Source organism: Anopheles ziemanni, chromosome 3 (assembly GCF_943734765.1).
Source record: "Anopheles ziemanni chromosome 3, idAnoZiCoDA_A2_x.2, whole genome shotgun sequence".
NCBI lineage: Eukaryota > Metazoa > Arthropoda > Insecta > Diptera > Culicidae > Anopheles > Anopheles ziemanni.
The window spans coordinates 88,278,447-88,296,585 of NC_080706.1; the positions used below are offsets into that span (position 1 = coordinate 88,278,447).

Sequence of the window (18,139 nt, forward strand, 5' to 3'; positions counted from 1 at the left end):
AAAGCGTTCTTCTGTGTGACTGTTTGATGCTAAACGTCATTCCAGTGCTCGAATGCGATGCTTTCATTTCATTGTTTGCCCGCGGGGTGGGGGGACTTGGGCCACCAGGCGCCTCCATCTGATTTTTCCCTCACTTCCGCGATCCGGCGCGTGTTCGCATTTGTTGTTTGCTCGGGCCCAGAAGTTAAGCCCACCGTACGAAACGGGACATAAAAACCCGACCCGGTAGCCAACGGTGACATATTTTCAGGTGTGCCAATGATGACATTCCGTAAAATTGTCACCATTTACTGCCTGGCCGTTTATTTATTCATTATGATTTTCCCTTTCCCGGTTCCGGAAGTTAATTTGTGGCCGAATGGAAACAAAGCAGCGTCGATAAAATGTTGAATGTTGGTTGGGGAAATGAAAAAAAACAAACCCCACGGTCGCTAATGAAAATGAACGAAATGATGAGAAATAATCGTCACGAGGAGAGGAGGACACAAAATTAAGGTGACTCGTCGAATTATCGTCGGCACAGGAATAAAGGATGACGGTACTGAAACATGAAACGTGCATTAAAAGCTACGGCTCACGGTTGAACGGTGGCACGCAACGTTTCGCCAGGTTTGTCAGCCATTTTCGACCGTTCCCTATCGTGATCGAACGGTACAGCTTCAAATTTCAACGGCTTTCCCTATTTCATGCCTTGTACCAATCCAACTCACACTCCGTACAATAACATTTGCCATTTGCAAGCGTGACAGGTTGTTCCGTTGTTTTTTTGTGAGTAAAACGTGTCCTTGTATTTTACCGATGAAAGGTAATACCTGCTGGAATAGTTGTTTGGATATTGGTGGGAAAAATCCTCGCAAACAATTAAAGTGTTTTAACTAAAAAAATAAAAACAAAACAATATCCAGAAAATGGTGGCCAATTAGCGTCACTAACATTTTTATTTCCCATTTCAAACCAACGACAGTGTTCCGCTGTTTCGCCAAGAATGAGATTAGAACATTTTTGAGAACCACCACCACCCTCTAACGTCCTTCGTGGGCTATTAATATGAACCAATTTTCAACAACCTTCTCCCGGGAGAGTCTTCGTGACCGGACGGGTCCACCCGAAATGTAATTGAAATCGCCATCGCCGAGCTGTTGCACCGGCTCGGAAACGCCTTTTTGGGTTAAAACGGTCTCCAATTTATGATGATTACGAAAGGACAAATCTTTTGCGGACAATTGGTGTTCGCCTTCTCCCAAATGGGGTAAAAAAATAATCCAAACCATTGCATCCCATCCCATCTCCAGCAGCTGTGGTGTTGAAAAGTTGTGGTATTTCCGAGCGAATGGGGGGTTCGATGGCCACATGTTCCACAAATTTAATGGGCTCTTGGTGACATCGCCATATTCGTGTAAATGGTCTTTCCAAGATGAGATATATTATTTACGAACTTGTTCGGAGGAACGGAGAACAATTAAAAACTAAAATCGACACGCTTTAAACATATACAAACCTTGGAAGAATAGATAATATAAAGTAATATAAAATAGAAGGTTTGTTTTTCTCAATCAAATTTAAAAACTGAACCAACCAAGAGTTTAATAGTTTTTTTCCATTAAAGTTAGCATAGGTTTTTTTAGTTGGTATTAGTTTGATACTTTTTTTCCTCTAAGCTTAAATGTAAAACTTCGTTTTATTTTTAATTTTTAAACTCGATTTGTCAACATGGTTCTTCGTTTTGTATGATTGTGTGCCAGTAGAAATACCATGTCATCCAACATGGGACCAATTCATTTCTTTCCCGCGTCGATCTCGGAACGCAACGTTCAACGAACCGTCTTCCGTACGGAGCAGCGGTCTCTGGCAACTTCATTTGTCATCCGGCCTGCCACGGGGTCCATTGTTGAGAAAGATGTGAACAATTGATGATGATGTCAGGCGGGAAATCTATCTCCCGCTCCAAACTCGGTTCCACATACCTCACACTCCCAGTGCCCAGCGACCGACGACGACGCAAGTGGAAGATGATTTGCTGCGGCAATGTGTTCCATGTACGCTGTGTCTTTGCCCCGACACCACGCGGTTGGTTGGAAAATTGAAAGCACCCATTTGTCAGTGTCTTCCGAAGATGATGTCCCCGGTCAGTCGTGCGGCTCAGGGGAAATCTAGACGGTCGTTTTATTTTGTTCGGCACGATTTTTTAAACCATTTGCTGGTCCGATGGTCTATGCAGATGATGGATACAAATTTTAATATCGGTAGGATTTAGAGCCTTTTAACGCATCGATAGAAATGGTTCCTTTGTGTAAGTTTTCCAGAAGCGCATCTAAAAGGGTCAGAGATCCCTGTAAATTATTAAGGTTTCCGTACAAGGTTGAATGATTCAAATCTGATAATTGATATCAGTTATAAATTGACTATCATTTCAACGATGTCCCTGATGTATCTGACTTTTATGATGAAAACTAAAAACTGGAGTCGTCTATACAGAATTATGAAAAAAAAACATTTCAGGCATGCGTTTCATATATTTTAAGTTAGTAAATAAACCAGCTTATAGCACAGATACGTCGTCTCTTGTCAGTCAACGAAGAAGTTTTAGAGTGTATCAAGTTTTTCTGCATTACTTCGACACAAATTGTACATGAATCAATAACCACACATAACAACGAACTTCAAATATAATAATGACATCACTAAGCTGCAGTATAAAGCAATAGGTCATGACATATTCGAACTATTTCAAATAAATACAGTTAAAGTAGGGTTAAAAATGTTAACGAACTTCCTACAGAACTCCTAGGTCATAAGTACGGAAAAGTTCGGAATATACTTCTGACTTATAGTTATACTCTTCAATTAACAAGAAAATGCACTTGGGTTACATCAATTACTAAATACATCAAACATAAGCTGAAGGCCTCACTAAAGAATTATCATGACACGGAATACACGTTTCATATCACTTTATTGGACTTTGAGTACTTTTAAGCATAACCTGCGAAAGGTAACACATAAGACATAGACATAATTGAACCATATAAGAATTGCTTAATTAAAATATTTAGTTTTCTTTACATTACATCAGTACACAAACAAGTTCTTCTATTAATGAACTCTTCCACTCTTCCCGTCTCATTCGCAGATCTTATTGTAGTCGTAGCGTCAATGATTGTGTTGTCATGGGGCTCAAATGGTCAGGTGTTCGCGACGAGCGCCATCCGCGGCATCCGTTTCCTGCAGATTCTCCGCATGTTGCACGTCGATCGGCAGGGTGGCACCTGGCGGTTACTCGGCTCCGTCGTCTTCATCCATCGGCAGGTAAGGGACTCCGTTGGCTGGGTGACAGTTTTCTTCAATACTTATACACCGATTTGTTCGGACTTGCATTTCCGCAGGAGTTGATAACCACGCTGTACATCGGTTTCCTGGGGCTCATCTTCAGCTCGTACTTCGTGTACCTAGCCGAGAAGGACGTGCTCGGGCCGGACGGGAAGGCCGACTTCGCCAGCTACGCCGACGCGCTCTGGTGGGGCGTCATCACCGTCACGACGATCGGCTACGGGGACACGGTGCCGCAGACCTGGATGGGCAAGATCGTCGCCTCCTGCTTTAGTGTGTTCGCAATCTCGTTCTTCGCACTGCCGGCCGTAAGTAACACTAGCTGAACATCCGGTGCATCAAACCCAGGTTCATTATGGTCTATCTCTTTTGTTTTGGAAACAACTTTCCCCCGGTAGGGTATCCTGGGGTCCGGATTCGCCTTAAAAGTACAACAGAAGCAACGCCAGAAGCACTTCAACCGCCAGATACCGGCCGCCGCCATGCTGATCCAGTGCCTCTGGCGCTGCTACGCCGCCGACAAGAGCTTCCACAGTGACGCCACCTGGCAGATCTACGTCAAGTCGAACGACAACGGCAACGGCAACGGCAACAGCAGCACAGCCCTTCCATCGCAGTTGGGCAAAGTGAGTGCGATGTTTAGCGGTGTACGTTTGTATGTTTTGGTGGTACTTTCCTGGCATATTCGCATCTAATATACCTCTAGGGTGGTGATGTGTGGTATCCCTCCGATTAGTAGTCGACATTCGACATTGGCTCTGTTTTTTTTCTGTTTCCGATTGTTTGTTTTCTGTACAGCTTATTCGTGTCGTTTCCTTAATGTTGCCTTCCTTTTGGTTTATTTCGTTCTCGATTGCTTAACACACTGTAATCTAACCTTACTGTCTTTGAATTCATTTCCTATCCACCATTTGTCTTCAGTAAGGTTCAATTCCTTACTAAAACACTTTTAATTCCGTCAACCTCGCTTTACGGCATAATGACATAATGTGTTCGACCGTTCTGAAACTTCTGTTTCATTTTCCTATGGCTTCATTGCGGTTGTTTAAAGTTCTCCATTTTACTGCCGCTACTGACCTGCAGAATGCAGTTTTCTTCATCAAGTCCTTCAAATATTACATCACGTGTTCAACGAACCGGACGTTCGATTTGTACGTTGATGTCGTAACATCTACCGCACTGGACATGGTTTAGCCTGTTCGGTTACTTGAACTTTTTTTCTCGTCGGTCACCTCCATTCTTCAACGTGTTCTTACTGCCCTGTTGTACTTTTCCATTTTCCCTACCAAAAGTTCCCCGTTCGCGAATGATGTTAGAAGGAATTCGCACACTGCTTTGCCCGTTTTCCACTTCCTCCTCCTATTATAAATCAATTTTTTGTTCTGAGGTTCTGAGAAGAAAGCGATACTCCAACCCCGGCTAAGTATTTGGAACGCTTGTTAAGGTTTCCCACTTTATATTTCCCCCTTCCCCGCGTCCAGTTGTAAGGTTTGATTGCAAAACATGTAACAATCGTGTAGGAGCACGGAACCACGGAACCCGCTTGTAGAAACTGAATGTGTACCAGCTTTCCCGTTGTCTTGTTGGATGTATGGGCTTGTTAAACGGAATCAGTGTTCGGTGGATAAGTGTTGCGATGGTTGTACATTAGAGTGTCGTTGTTGTTTGTGGATGGGGCTAGATTGGGCAAGTTTGTTCGCTAGTGTGCTTTTAACTGCTTCCGCTGTTCCATATCCATAAAGATGAAAACCCCGCTTAACCCAATTTGTGTCTTAAGCCGAGGATTAACTCCTCTTCTCTAATATCAAAGTGGTTGTTCAGTACCTTAACTTTTCGTTTGTTTCAAACAAAGCGTTTTATTTGACAAATATCACCAAAAGGTGGTTTAGATTACATCAACTTTTAATTCCCAAGATGTCTCCAAGGTCCACGAAAAATATTTTAATACAGAGTGAGGCAGGAAACTTTTCTGTATCATTCGTAATTGATAAATAATGTGTGTTTAACAATTCCCACTTTTCTTATTTTTTTAACGATATTAATTGTTCGATCGATTAATTGATTAAAATAATTAATATCCTTCAAAAAATAAAAAAGGTGGAAATAGTTCAACATATTTTTGTAAAATATTTTTAAAATGAAGTATTGTACTTTAATTCTAACTGCCTTTAACTTCTTTGTTACATAATCTACACAACAAACCATCGTTTGAATAAGACGTTTGACGTAAAACGACTCAACAATAAACAATGTAATCCATGCTCACTGTAAAACTCTTCATAATACATAATTCCTCATTATTTTCACGGCGATCATGGAAGGAAGCAACAAAAATTTGCAATTTGTTTGTGCTTCTTAACCATGGCCATTTCCCTTCTGCCTTTTGCCCTTCTTTGCAAACACGAGTAATCGAATCCGTACATTTTTCACTCTCTCTCAGCAACATTGCTGCATCCAAAGTGGGGCAAAATAATGGATTGCTCGCTGCACAATTTCCCACCCGACGCAGTGTCGTGACAACGTTCGCTAAAGTGCGCCACTACTGAAACAAATCTATTTCCGTCCGTCAGATGACTGCGGCCAACAGCAAACTTTCCGCCAACGATCAACCATCCAATCGCAAATGAGCCAATTTTGCGCCAACCGGCGGGGGAGTGGAAAGCGTATTGTTTTCAATTTTCCCTCCCTCTTTCCGATGGTGTTTTGAGCCCGGTTTTTTTCCGTTGCGACTTCCGGTCTCGTTTGCTTCCGGGTTTTCCGGGTTCCTTCGTTTGCTTTGGCCAAAGTCAAACAAAGTCCCAAACCCGACCGGAACCCTCCCGAAACCGAACATCCGTTTTGGGGTGGAATACACACACACAAACCAATCAATCAATCAGGCACAAACTCTCAATCAAACGAATGGTACCCATCCGTCAAACCGAGCCTTCATCGTCGCGCATTGCATTAGCGGCAAATTGGCAAAATAAAACAGAACAACAGAGGCACTCAAAGCAAGCGGGGAGTGTGGCAAAAAAACGGTTTTGTGATCAAATTTAAATTTTGACAGCTTTGCGAAGTGGTTTCGATGTTGTGTCTGTTTTATTGCCATCCAACGAGGACATAAGAACAAAGCACATTCAAATGGTTTCGCGAAAGAGCGAACGAAAACAAAGATCAAAGGACGAGGAGAAAATAAAAAATAAAAAAATAGTCTAACGCAACTGGTTTTAGATTTATAAAACTGCAGCATTATGGAACCATTTTCGAGGATCGTAGATCTAAAGTTGTTCCACCCATCTAGTGATTTGTGAAAAATGGCGTGTTTAGGTTTTTTTGTTACTAATACTTGCATTTGTTATTCTGCGATTTGTTTTAGCTGTTTTGCTTTTTTACATCCCGTTCTCCTGTTGATTTCCGTATTTTGTTGTGTATTTTCCCTCTCTCACACTGACGCTTTCGACTTCGATTCCATTTGGAATGAATTATTCAAATCGCATTATTCGATAAAAACATGGGCAAACGTTTCCGGGGCGCATAAATTCCATTAGCGAAATTCGGCAAAAATAAAACATTAAAAAACACCTTCCGGCAACCTTCTGGGCAAGCCGAACTGGGAAGCGAAAAGATCCATTTTCCCCAACGCGAACCCCTTCCGTCGGGTTCGGGATGGGTTTTTCGCGGGCCATTTTGTTGGGGTGATTATTTTTTTGTTATTTGACTAACGATTTTTCTTTGTTTCGCGTGGCCCGTGCCAAAAGCGGGGAAACCGATCGTGGAACCGATCCGTCCAAGAATAAGGTCGTTCTTTTTTTTGTTTTTACTTTTGGAGTTTGTCGACCTGAGTGCCGCAAAACAAAAGTGATTCATCTCATATCACATTCCATTCGCGAAACGTTTTCTTGTTTGTAGCTACGTACCGTATGATTGAGATAAAGTTGTTTTTATTTCCATCAGCAGCGGGATGATTCGATTCGAAAGTGCTTTGATCAAAACATGATTCGATAAAGCCATTTCAAAGCGCGATACCGTGAGGGGCGTGTTTACTCAATGAGAAAATTGAAACGTGGAATGTACTTTGGTCTTGTACCTAGTATCAATTCCCATGTGAGTGAAATTTGATCGATTTTATATGTTTCGAGGTGAAGAATTGATTTTATTTGCAGGAATTCGATTTCAACGATGCAAATCCATCTGTGTTTTAAATTATTTAAACTGAGTTAAATTTGATAAAGAAGATCAAAAGTAGAAGCAAACATTTAATTATCGAAGCATTTTCCTTCGGATTGTTCTCGTAAATTCCACGCCTCGAAAACATTCCCGCCGGGTGTGAAAGTATTTCGACGCAGATTAAAAAGCTAAATTGAACGACCGAATTGCGACGATGCTGCGACGATCGTCTATTTTTAGATGACATAATTTTAAATATTCCGTCGGGCATTCCTTGGTCCGTATCGACCGAAAATGGAAAATGTATTCAAACCCGCGGTCAAATTAATTTGCATTTGCCTGGCGCAAGAGTGTTCCTCGAAAAAGGCAATCAGTCGCGAAAAGCTGAACCTCCCGGCCGAAAGCTCGGAAGGCAGTAAACCTCAATATCGAAGTCACTCCGGAAGGCGGTATCCATTTGCATAAAAGGGGTTTGGGGTCGAATTCGATTTTAATTCTAGAATGTAGACAGTTTCGAAAAAGATTCGCCAATTTTCGGAAGAGTAAATTCACCTCCAGGGCGCCCACCGTCCATGGATTGGTGGAGTTTTCACATCACTCTCGCGTGGAAACTAGCCAGTAGTGTCCGAATTTATACTATTGTTCATTTATCAACGAGAACTTCACTTCCATCCCCGGTGTGGTTTAGTACGGAGTGAGTAAAAATAGCACCAGGATCAAATCATCAACGGCGCGTTATGTTTTCGTCGGTGGAATTTATTCGTTTCTCCCACCGTTCGCCCCCGGACACTTCGCTTCAAAATATTGCTGAAGCTTTTTGACGAAAGAAAAAGCTTACACGTTTTTGTTCCCAACATCAGCGGTAACATTTTCCTTTTCCTCGCGTCAGGAAGAAAATCACTCATCAACGGTGATGATGATCCCTTCTTTCACCAACTCCCCTTTCCAACCTCGACGTGAAAAAAACACATTTCCCGACTGATTCTAGTCTGTGCTTCCGGTGGAAATATGTTCCTTTCAACGTTATCTGAGTGAATTTTCATTTCGCAACACCTAAAAAGATCCTCTACGAGCATTTTCCTACTTTATGTTCGGTCTCGGCTACCCCATAACCGTATGGAAGGTGGGATTTTATGGTAGCAACATTTGTCAATTAGGTATACGACTTCGTTTACGATTGTTTCGTCTTTTCGGTTATCATGTTCTGATCAAACAGAAATCACGCCTCCCGGAAAACTCCGGCACTCAAAAGCTCCACGAGCGATGGAGGTGTTTTCCTTTTTTCTGCCTCAACGAAAGAAAAAAGAGTTCGTCTTTCATTTCTGTTTTCCATTTTGACGCCATCCGTTGTGCGGAAGGTACGTTCATGGGAAATAGGGAGAACTAAACAAACGGAAAACAAACCAACAGGGGCACGGCGTTGTGTTTGCAAATTTCCACCCTATTTTCCACATTCCATTGGCCTTTGGGGCTTGTTTGTTGTAGGTTTGAGTATCCCCTGTAACTCGTTGCTCAATTTGTTCATTTTTGGCAACGCTCGTTTGCAATCTCCAATTTTACAACGCCCACCGAATGGTCCGGGAAAAGACAAAAAATCACTGAATTGATAACTTCCCAAACCTAACGTCAACCGCGGGGAAATCCGTCTGTGTGCCTTGCGGTAGGTAAAAGGAATGAATGGGAATAACGAAGTGAAACAAACAGAAAGCATCCTCAAAGACTGAAAAATGGTTCTCGATATGCGGCCATCGCCCCCCGTCGTACCGTGTTGCGGTTGAATGTGAAATGCTGTTAATGTTTGTGGTTTGCTGATGGCTGAAGCGGCTCCGATGGGTTCCGGTGGAGGAAAAACTTCCGCTTTGATATTGAACCGGGAAAACGACCGAGTCGGAGTGCCGGAGGCAACGCCTCAAAAGCTACCCCGAAGCGGGTGTCCGGAGTTTCCAGGAAAACCACCTCCCTCCCCTTCCCCTTTCCATCTGCTTCACTCCTACCTCCCCCTCCTTCTCACCCCTCCTACTTCCTGTCATGTACCAGGAAGGATTCGTGTTGAAAAGGGAACCGCTCGAAAGATAGCGCTCAGGTGGGTTTCACGGCTGGGGAGGGAAAAAACGTGGGAAAGAAAAACTCCGGGGGAAAACATTTTCTTTCACGAATCGCGCCAGTGATGGATTGTTCCGGGCGTATGACGTGCCGCGGGACGAATGGGAGGGATGAGTGGGAAAAACTTTTTCCCAGACACATTAGCCTTCTCCAGTGACGAATTATTACACCGAGAGTTAGTTGGGTGGAGGGGGGAGAGGGAGGAGGAAAATGTATGAACAGGTGTTTGGAAAGGTGGGAAAATGGAGGCCTCCTTTTTTTCGTTCCCTTTCTTCCTATTACCCTTTTCTTCCAGTATAATACGGAACAACTGAAGCAACGTAGTGGGTTTACATTAGCGGCGGGTTTTTTCCTCTCTATCAAAACTTTCCATAAAACTTAGTTCTATTTCCCAACCATCGTTAAGACAATGGATGCCTTTTTTTTTGTTTTTCCTCTCCCACAAATATACTTATGTATCATTCCACGCGCTCGAGAACCGGGTAAGACAAAACCTACCTTGCGCTTTGCGGTCTCGGGTTGCTACATTTTCATGTGAGATTGTTTCCCCCTTCTAACCCTTGCTGCCCAACCTCCCTCCTCCTTTTTCTGGGCCGTTTGCAGCCTCTACTTTTTACATTCCATTGAAATTCTTCAACCTTTCAGTCTTTGTGCGGCAACGGGTTGGCTTTTTGCAGCCGGCAATGTTTAAATATGTTGCGAGCGGTTGGATTTTTGTTTCCCTCCCCCGGCCAACGGCAAGAAACGCAACACGTGCACAGATGTACGTTTTCTGTGTCTTGTTTTTTGCCTCCTTCGGTCAAACAAACTCCTCTTCTCCGGAATGCTTACCACCGAAATGAAGATCTCTAAGCCGAGAACCCGCTATGAAGTTCTAGAGCCCTTCGGTTTGCCGTACAAGGTGTGTTTGAGTGTTTTTATTTTATTTCGTAACCTTGGGAGAAGGGTGCTATCCTGCTGCTGCTGCGCTCCCGTTTGTGTGACTCCACTCCGTTGCCTCGACCGACGGCAAACCGAGCAAGCGGAAGGTGAAGCATCCGACGCATACGCTCTGTGATACTGCCAATTAACGGGAATTGTTTACAGCAATTATGCGAAAGTAATTACACCAGGAAGCCAGGCCAAGAGGGTTGTGGGATGGGTTGTGGGCGGAACTGAAAATCACCGAGAGCTTAAGCACTGCGGAATGTGATAAGGTAATTACACGAGTGGCATGCATGCCCCTACCGTTTAAACCAGTGATTTTTTACGATTTTCCTAGGGAATTTTCTACGGAAAAGGATTTAATAGACATGTTTTGTTAAAGTTTTCTCGGAAAAACACTTCTCACAAGGGCTTTTGATTAATAGGAAACGAGTTCGTAAGCATCAACGAAAACCACAAATATTATTGGGGTTTGCTGTAATTAAATAACAAGCTCATCCTGTGTAGGAACCTTCCTTGGTATTATTTCTTTTCAATCACCCAAGATCCTCCAATTCTCGTGAGTGGCTTCCTCGACACTCGCCGGAGGCAAAAGTTTTCCCACTTCAAACAATCAAACCATCGCGCCTCGTTCGGGAAAGTGAAGGTGCTATTGCTTTTCAACCCTCGGGACCGTCTGGACGCAGACACGTAACGCGTGGAATGAGTTTTCGTCGCGCCGGAAAAAAAGAACCGAAGCCGATTGATGATCCCGATGACGAGCGGCGTTGATTGATTTGTTACCGATGACCGATCGGCGGAACGCTGGCACGAACATCACTGGGGGTAATAAAATAAAAAAAGAAACGAACCGACATAACGACACGAAAACACACGTCCACCGAAACGGTTTTGGAGAAGAGACAACGCAGCTGGTGAAAGAACGGCCCAAAATCCACCGTGCGTTGTGGGGGCAGATAATCAAATTGCAATCCAATTCAATATGCCCGATCTTCTACCGTGTGCCACATTCGGTTTGTGTTCTTTCTTTTCGAGAGTGGTAAAAGCATCACCATTAAATATTAATGCCCGTGGAAGTGTGCTGCTGGCAGGATGGTTTTGTTTTCATCTACCATTGTGTATAGCATCGGTGTTGTCCTTTCGAACGATGGACAGTTTTTTTAATTCGTTCCTTTTTCCCTGTACAATGTGTACACAAACTTCATTTGACTCAAAACTGGCGTTACTTTTTCTCTCAGAACTTTTTTCCACTTCATTTCAATATTTCCCCTTCCTCAAAGATGGAATGCTCCATTTATTTCCCTTGACGAGAGAAAAAAAAGCGAAATGTAGAACTTTTCCACGCATAAATCAACATCGCATGACAAACGAAGCAAGCTTCCATATTGGTGTCGATCGACATGATAAAACTCATTTGGTGAAATGAAACAATTTATATCAATAACTTTGTTTCTGGGTTTGACAAGCGTTTCCTGGAGATGGTTAATTAGTAGAAAAACATATTAAATGCGAGTTAAAAAGTAGAAACATATTTTCAATGTGGGAAAACGTTTAACTTTTTAAATTATAAACAAATAATGCAAAACAGTTCCGATATTATAATTATTTTTACTCAATTAGTTAAAAACGTTTGGACTAAACTGTCGTGATCTTTTCTTGTCAAATTCTTTTTCTTTATTATGTTAAGTTTTTTCTTCTTGTTGCTCTTGCAGCTAAAATTTAAGGTTCGTTGAATAATTGTTGAAATCTGACTCAAAAAGATTTAATCAATTCAGAATCATCTGGCAGAACGGGTGTGGGTATAGTTTGCCGACCCCTGGCCATCGAATTGTCGAACTTACGTCACCACAAAAGTGCCATAAATCAAGATGATCAATTGAACGACTGTTCAAAGGTCTGTTGTCTGCACTTTGTTTCTTTATCTTTGCTCTCATCGCCGAATTATATTAGTTTACAGCAGCTTTATTTTGTACTGTAATCTTTCCAGAACTAAACTATCTGCTAAATTTACATTTAAAGCGAAGGAGAGAAAAAGAAATCCTTTAAACTGTGAATCGCTCATTACCACCCGAGAAAGATAAACGCTTATTGCACCACTTCCCACTTCTGCTTCTTATCCTCTGATGCTCACTGTGTAAAATGCCTCACCCCCCTCCAAGTCCTCCGGTTGTCCTGCTCTGCTATTCCCTCCTTCCCTCTGCACTGCAATCGCTTGCAAAACGCCAACACTGAACAGTGTCTGTTTGTGTGTGTTGTCCGCTCCTCGGTGTGTATCAATGTGTTCGTTGTTCGTTGTGCCTTTATTCGATACATTCGGGCTCAGACCCTAATGGTACAGGTGGCGCGGCGCGGTGCATCGGTGCTGAAGCGGCGGAAGTCCCGGAACCGCATGGAGGCGCCCCAGATGAAGCCCCCGCTCAGTGCCGGCCCGGTGCCGGGCGTCGGTCCTTCCTCAGCGACGGCGACAACGATGGCGACGGCCACCACCGGCTCGAACGCTTCCGGGGCGGGCTGTGCTGCGTCCAGTGGGACTCAACCGGGAGGCTCGACAAGTGCCGGGGAAGGTGGAGCAGTCCTCGGGACATCACCCAACACGCCGGGAGGGGCGACCATGGGCGGCGGCAGTGGTGGAGGACCTTCGGGAGAGCTCGCGAAAAGTGAGTCCGACGGAGACGTGGTATTCTACATGGAGGAACCGCGATCTGCAGGTACGTGTGATGCCTAAGGCAATAAAAAAATATTAGGAAACATGAAGAATAAATTTACGTACAATTTAATATTACCAATCAACTGTAAAATGGGAATGCTTTAAATTTTCGAGCAACGAATAAAAGTTCTATCTATTGAAGTAACAAATTCCTAAACTAAATGAAAGCAAGAAGGACAGAAGGTAGTTAAGTTGGTTTGAGTTTTTTAACGATTTTTAATGCGTTAATGACGTCTGATGCCTTGAGGATATAAAAAGAAAGAAGCAAAAATCAATAATAAATTTACGTACAATTTCATATTACCCACCAACTGTCAAAAATTGAATGCTTTAAATTTTCGAGCAAAGAAGAAAATTGTTATCCATCGAAGTGACAAACGCCAAAATTAAATGAAAGCAAGAAGGACAAATAACATGCTGGCATCATTACATAACTAATCCATTGATTATAATCTTTCATATGGCGATTAGGTATACATGTTTTACAAGTCAATCAAAAACATTCTTTCTTTGCTAGCACTTTCAACAAACCTACATGATTTTTAAATCTTTGGTAGCTTCAAAGTTTAAATCTTTGTAAAGTGATCTCATTCGATTTTTGAACGAATTTGGTTTGAGTTTTATTAACGTTTTTTAATGCTTGTCAACTCTGCTGGATCGATATTTTGTATTAGTTATTATCTACAAATGGGATGGAAAGTTTCGATTTCGCATCACTACTTTTAATTTGCTGTTGATAAACCACGTCAGTAATATTTTTAATATGGAACCATTGATTAATTTTGACTCTTCGACCGAGACTTTCTTGATTGAAATATTTCCGTTCTCTTCTTCGATTGAAGTATGTGCTGCACGTTTTTCAACAGCAGAAGAATTTTTGTAGAAATATCTCAAATATGAAAACCCCTTTTAACGGCGTCCTTGTGCCGTGTGGGTCGCTTGTATCGTTGCCCGAGCACATTGGGGAAAATATTTCTACCCAACCAAACAACCCCAACAATACTGAATTGAACGACAAGACGAAAACTAGGGACAAAAATGACCCAAAAACCCATTCGGTTTTTTTTTTGACGATTGGGGAGGAGTTTGATGACAAAATAACCCCATTTCTGTTTTCCCTTTTTCCATCGATCACTCCCAACTACCCCTCCCTTCGTACGGGGTACACTATTGAATGAGTGGTTTTTTGTTTTCCTCGCTTCGTTTCGCTCCGGCAGCAATCATCGATAAATTGGTCGACTAAAGGGAAGGATTATGTCGTTTCTCGTACTCAGCGTGGCACATGTAATAAAGGTGTTAACAGCGTACGATGAATAATGAACCCGCTGGTCAGCTGGCCCGTCCGTTTCCCAGAAAATTCTCGTGCACTTAATTAATTGGTCAATTTCGTTTCGCCGAGCTTCCGCTGCCAAACGACGCTGCGAACGACGCACGAACTGAAGGCGAACGAATGACTCCGTTTCGATTCCGGACCCCGGAGTGGGTCACGGAAATTGTATTCAATTTCCCCTGGCCTCCCTCGTTCCGGTCAACCCATCCGGCCCGCGATCCCGCCCGTTCATCCGTGCTTCGGAATGCGAGGAAAATGTAGTGGAAAATTTGATTTCTTTGTTTGCGGAGTCCGCCATCGGGAAACCCATTTCGAGTAAGGGAAACCCATCGGAAGGAATGCGCTACTTGGGGACCGGTCTTCGGTGCAGACAGACCTACGTATGTCAGGACACGTGCTTTCGATACCGGACCGGAATGCTTCGGTATGTCATTCCTGCTCGGGCGAGAAGTGTGTGACTGGAATGAAAGGCACCTCGCACTGATGCTGGGAAAATGCTTTAGATGCTTTCCCGTGAAACATGTGATACTATTTTTCTTACAAGCAAGGTACACAAATGCATACTTTTCGTATCGCGTACTATCGAACACGTGGAAAAATTCTACTTTTATGAACCACCAGGCGTCTCCATTAATGAACAACCAGGCGTCTCCATTTCAATAAAAATGTATCAAAATTTATGTTCTCACTAAAGACCTGTAAAAACTAAAAGCCTCTTGGGGTCATTGAACTACGTTTTATCTAACCCAGTTGGAGAGAGTATTAGATCTAACAAACCAACCAGCCTGACGTCGACGGAAAACATATTTTCACTCTAATTACCCGCACGCACGGAAACTCCACTAAGCTTCCGTTTATTTGCAAACAGCCGTACACACATACGCACACCGCTCGTTCGTGATCGAGGCGGCCGGGCCCTAATGTCACGCCAACAATCGTGCCGCGGCGGCCGAATGGGGAAAAAATCATCATTTGAAAACACCATCCAAAAACACAAAAAAAAAACCCCACGCAGAAAAAGTATGGAACGGGCTTAAAAGGGCCTTGTAAAACATGTGCTCGTACGAGGAACATTTTATTTGAACGGACCACATTCTTTCGTGTTGACACGCAACATTGACCGCTTGTAGGAAACAGTGAAATGAAACCGGGAATAAAGGAACACTAGAGGGGTTGTGGGAGGTACTGTCTTTGTTTATCTATTTTTCCTCAATCCGATCGGCCTCGCATGTATATGCTGGAGTTTCCGTTTTTTCTACGGTTGTTTCAATGTTTCTTTTACAACAATAAACCCGTTTGCTAATGAACATATGCTGTTCTTGCTGAACTCGTTTCTAGTAACCTATTTCTAACAAAGGAACAGCTCCACAACGGCATAAATGTTGGGTCAGAAATGTGTCTCATTTTCCAGGAAAATGTGTGTACGGATAATTTTATCCCTGACATTTTTAAGAAAGACCAGGCGCCTCCATATTTTTAAAAATCCATAATACGTTAGAAAAGCCAGATTGATTTTAGTATTCATGAGCATTGAAAAGAGAGATTCATTCATCTATGAATAACATGTTCATAAAGCCCAAAGATTCCGAAATAATGGTAGGAAAAACCTCTTTTTTCGTCAATTTATTCATGAATGTTTTGAGATTCAAATCTTTTGAAGATTCATTAATCATTTCGAATGAATCACGGGTGAAAAACGTATATGAATGAATATCACCAAAACATTCCTTGGGTATAATTGTAAAAAATATTAACACTTCTTGATTCAACTCCTTCTGACAATTCACCCAGAAACCTGTTACTTAAAAATAAGTAAAAATTATTGAAAACATACGTGTGTCTTAAAAAAATATCAATGCATTGATTAAAACAAATTTTAAACATTGCACACAAATGTGATATTCATCAAAATGTTTAAGAAAGCTTTAAAAATGTTTAAAAAAGTAATAAAACCATGGTAGGAAACTAGGTGAATAGGTGAAGAAAATTTAAAAGAAAGTAGATGGATGAATAATTTCGTATCTGACTTCATTTCTCCCAAGGCACACCATTGCGAACGCGACGTAACGATCCAAACCGGGGAGTGTTCGTTAGCCAGAACAGTTCCGTGACGGAAGCGCCGAGCGATGAGGTGGAAGCGGAACCGGAACCAGATGACGAGCCGGAACCGGCGCGTGTAACACAGTAAGTGGCCGGATGGGAAAAAAAGAAGGCAAAACGGGAAAACTTGTTCGCTAATGAGAATGAAATGATCCGCACAGTGCTGATGCGTTCACTCATTTAACGTTTTCTCTTCGTTCCTCTTTCCTCTTTCCCACCCAGATTGACGGAAGCGCACCGGAACGCAATCCGGGCGATCCGGAAGATCAAGTACTTCGTGGCCCGCCGAAAGTTCCAGCAGGCGCGCAAACCGTACGACGTGCGGGACGTGATCGAGCAGTACTCGCAGGGCCACCTCAACATGATGGTGCGCATCAAGGAGCTGCAGCGCCGGCTGGACCAAACGCTCGGCAAGCCGGGCAGCTACCTGGCCGGCATCGACCGGGTCGGCAACATCAAGCCGATGACGGTCGGGGCCCGGCTGTACCGGGTCGAGCAGCAACTATCTGTGATGGACAAGAAACTGGATCAATTAACGCACGCCATCAACTCGATGACGCTGCAGCAGAAGATGATATTACCGCCGATGCAGTCCTACCAGCCGCACCCGCTGCATTCCCACCCGATGCAGCAGCAGCAGCAACAGCAGCAGCAGCAGCAAATGCACCAATCGTTGCAGCAGTCGATGCAGCAGCACGCACTTCACTCACCCGCCACGCTCGGGGCGATCGTGCAGCACCAGCAGCAGATGCAGATCGTGCCAGCCCCTCAGCCCCAGCAAATCTCGCCCCTCCAGCTGCCGGCCGCACCCTCGCAGGCCTCCTCGCCGTCGCTGGCGATGAAGTGTCTCGAGGACGATGTATAATATTTAATCTAAGCTCTTCCTCCTGCACGACGCACCACTTAGGGCACCAGGGGCTGCGCGGGGAGTGTGAGGGGCCGGGGACATTTATGTGTTCAACGAAGCAAACCAAACACACATACACACACTTTAAAGACACGTAAGCTTGTACATAAAACCCTTCAAAACGACCAGATAAACGCAAAGTGATTAAGAATTTTGAAAGTTTAAAAAACGTTCTATGTGTGTGTGTGTGCGTCGAATTCGAACAATTTACCGCGATAAGAGTGACGAGATACGTGGAAACAACACTACAAACGGGCTACATTAGCTTCTACTAAACGGTGGCACGGGGAAGCAGAGACGTGTAAAAAGAGAAGAAAAGAAAAACACAAGCACTATCAAAGGCATGTAACTTAGACTTTAAGATGAGACGAAAATGACAAACGAATTGCACAACTACGTTGACGCGTTACGAGGGCAATCTGCCGGAAAACTAAAATCAAGTGAAAAACATAAGTTGAATGACAAACCAAAAAAACAAATATGGTCATCATGAAGCTAAATGAGCTAATCAGACGCCCTCTCTAGATATTTGGAGCAAGAAACATGGAGTTCCCGAGCCATAGGTGCAGCACATACTATGCTTTTTTTTACT

At 43.3% G+C, this 18,139-nt stretch overlaps 1 protein-coding gene across 1 annotated transcript in view; it reads left to right on the forward strand.

Annotated features, from left to right (window-relative positions):
- Positions 1–17,505, forward strand: part of LOC131284010 (potassium voltage-gated channel subfamily KQT member 4-like) — a 32,276-nt gene extending 14,771 nt beyond the window's left edge. Inside the window, exons 3-8 of the mRNA XM_058312863.1 lie at positions 3,131–3,306; positions 3,384–3,635; positions 3,726–3,974; positions 12,827–13,211; positions 16,583–16,724; positions 16,863–17,505. Of these exons, the coding sequence (XP_058168846.1) occupies positions 3,131–3,306; positions 3,384–3,635; positions 3,726–3,974; positions 12,827–13,211; positions 16,583–16,724; positions 16,863–17,505 (1,847 nt within the window). The remainder of the gene's footprint in view (positions 1–3,130; positions 3,307–3,383; positions 3,636–3,725; positions 3,975–12,826; positions 13,212–16,582; positions 16,725–16,862) is intronic.
- The last annotated feature ends 634 nt before the right edge of the window (positions 17,506–18,139 follow it).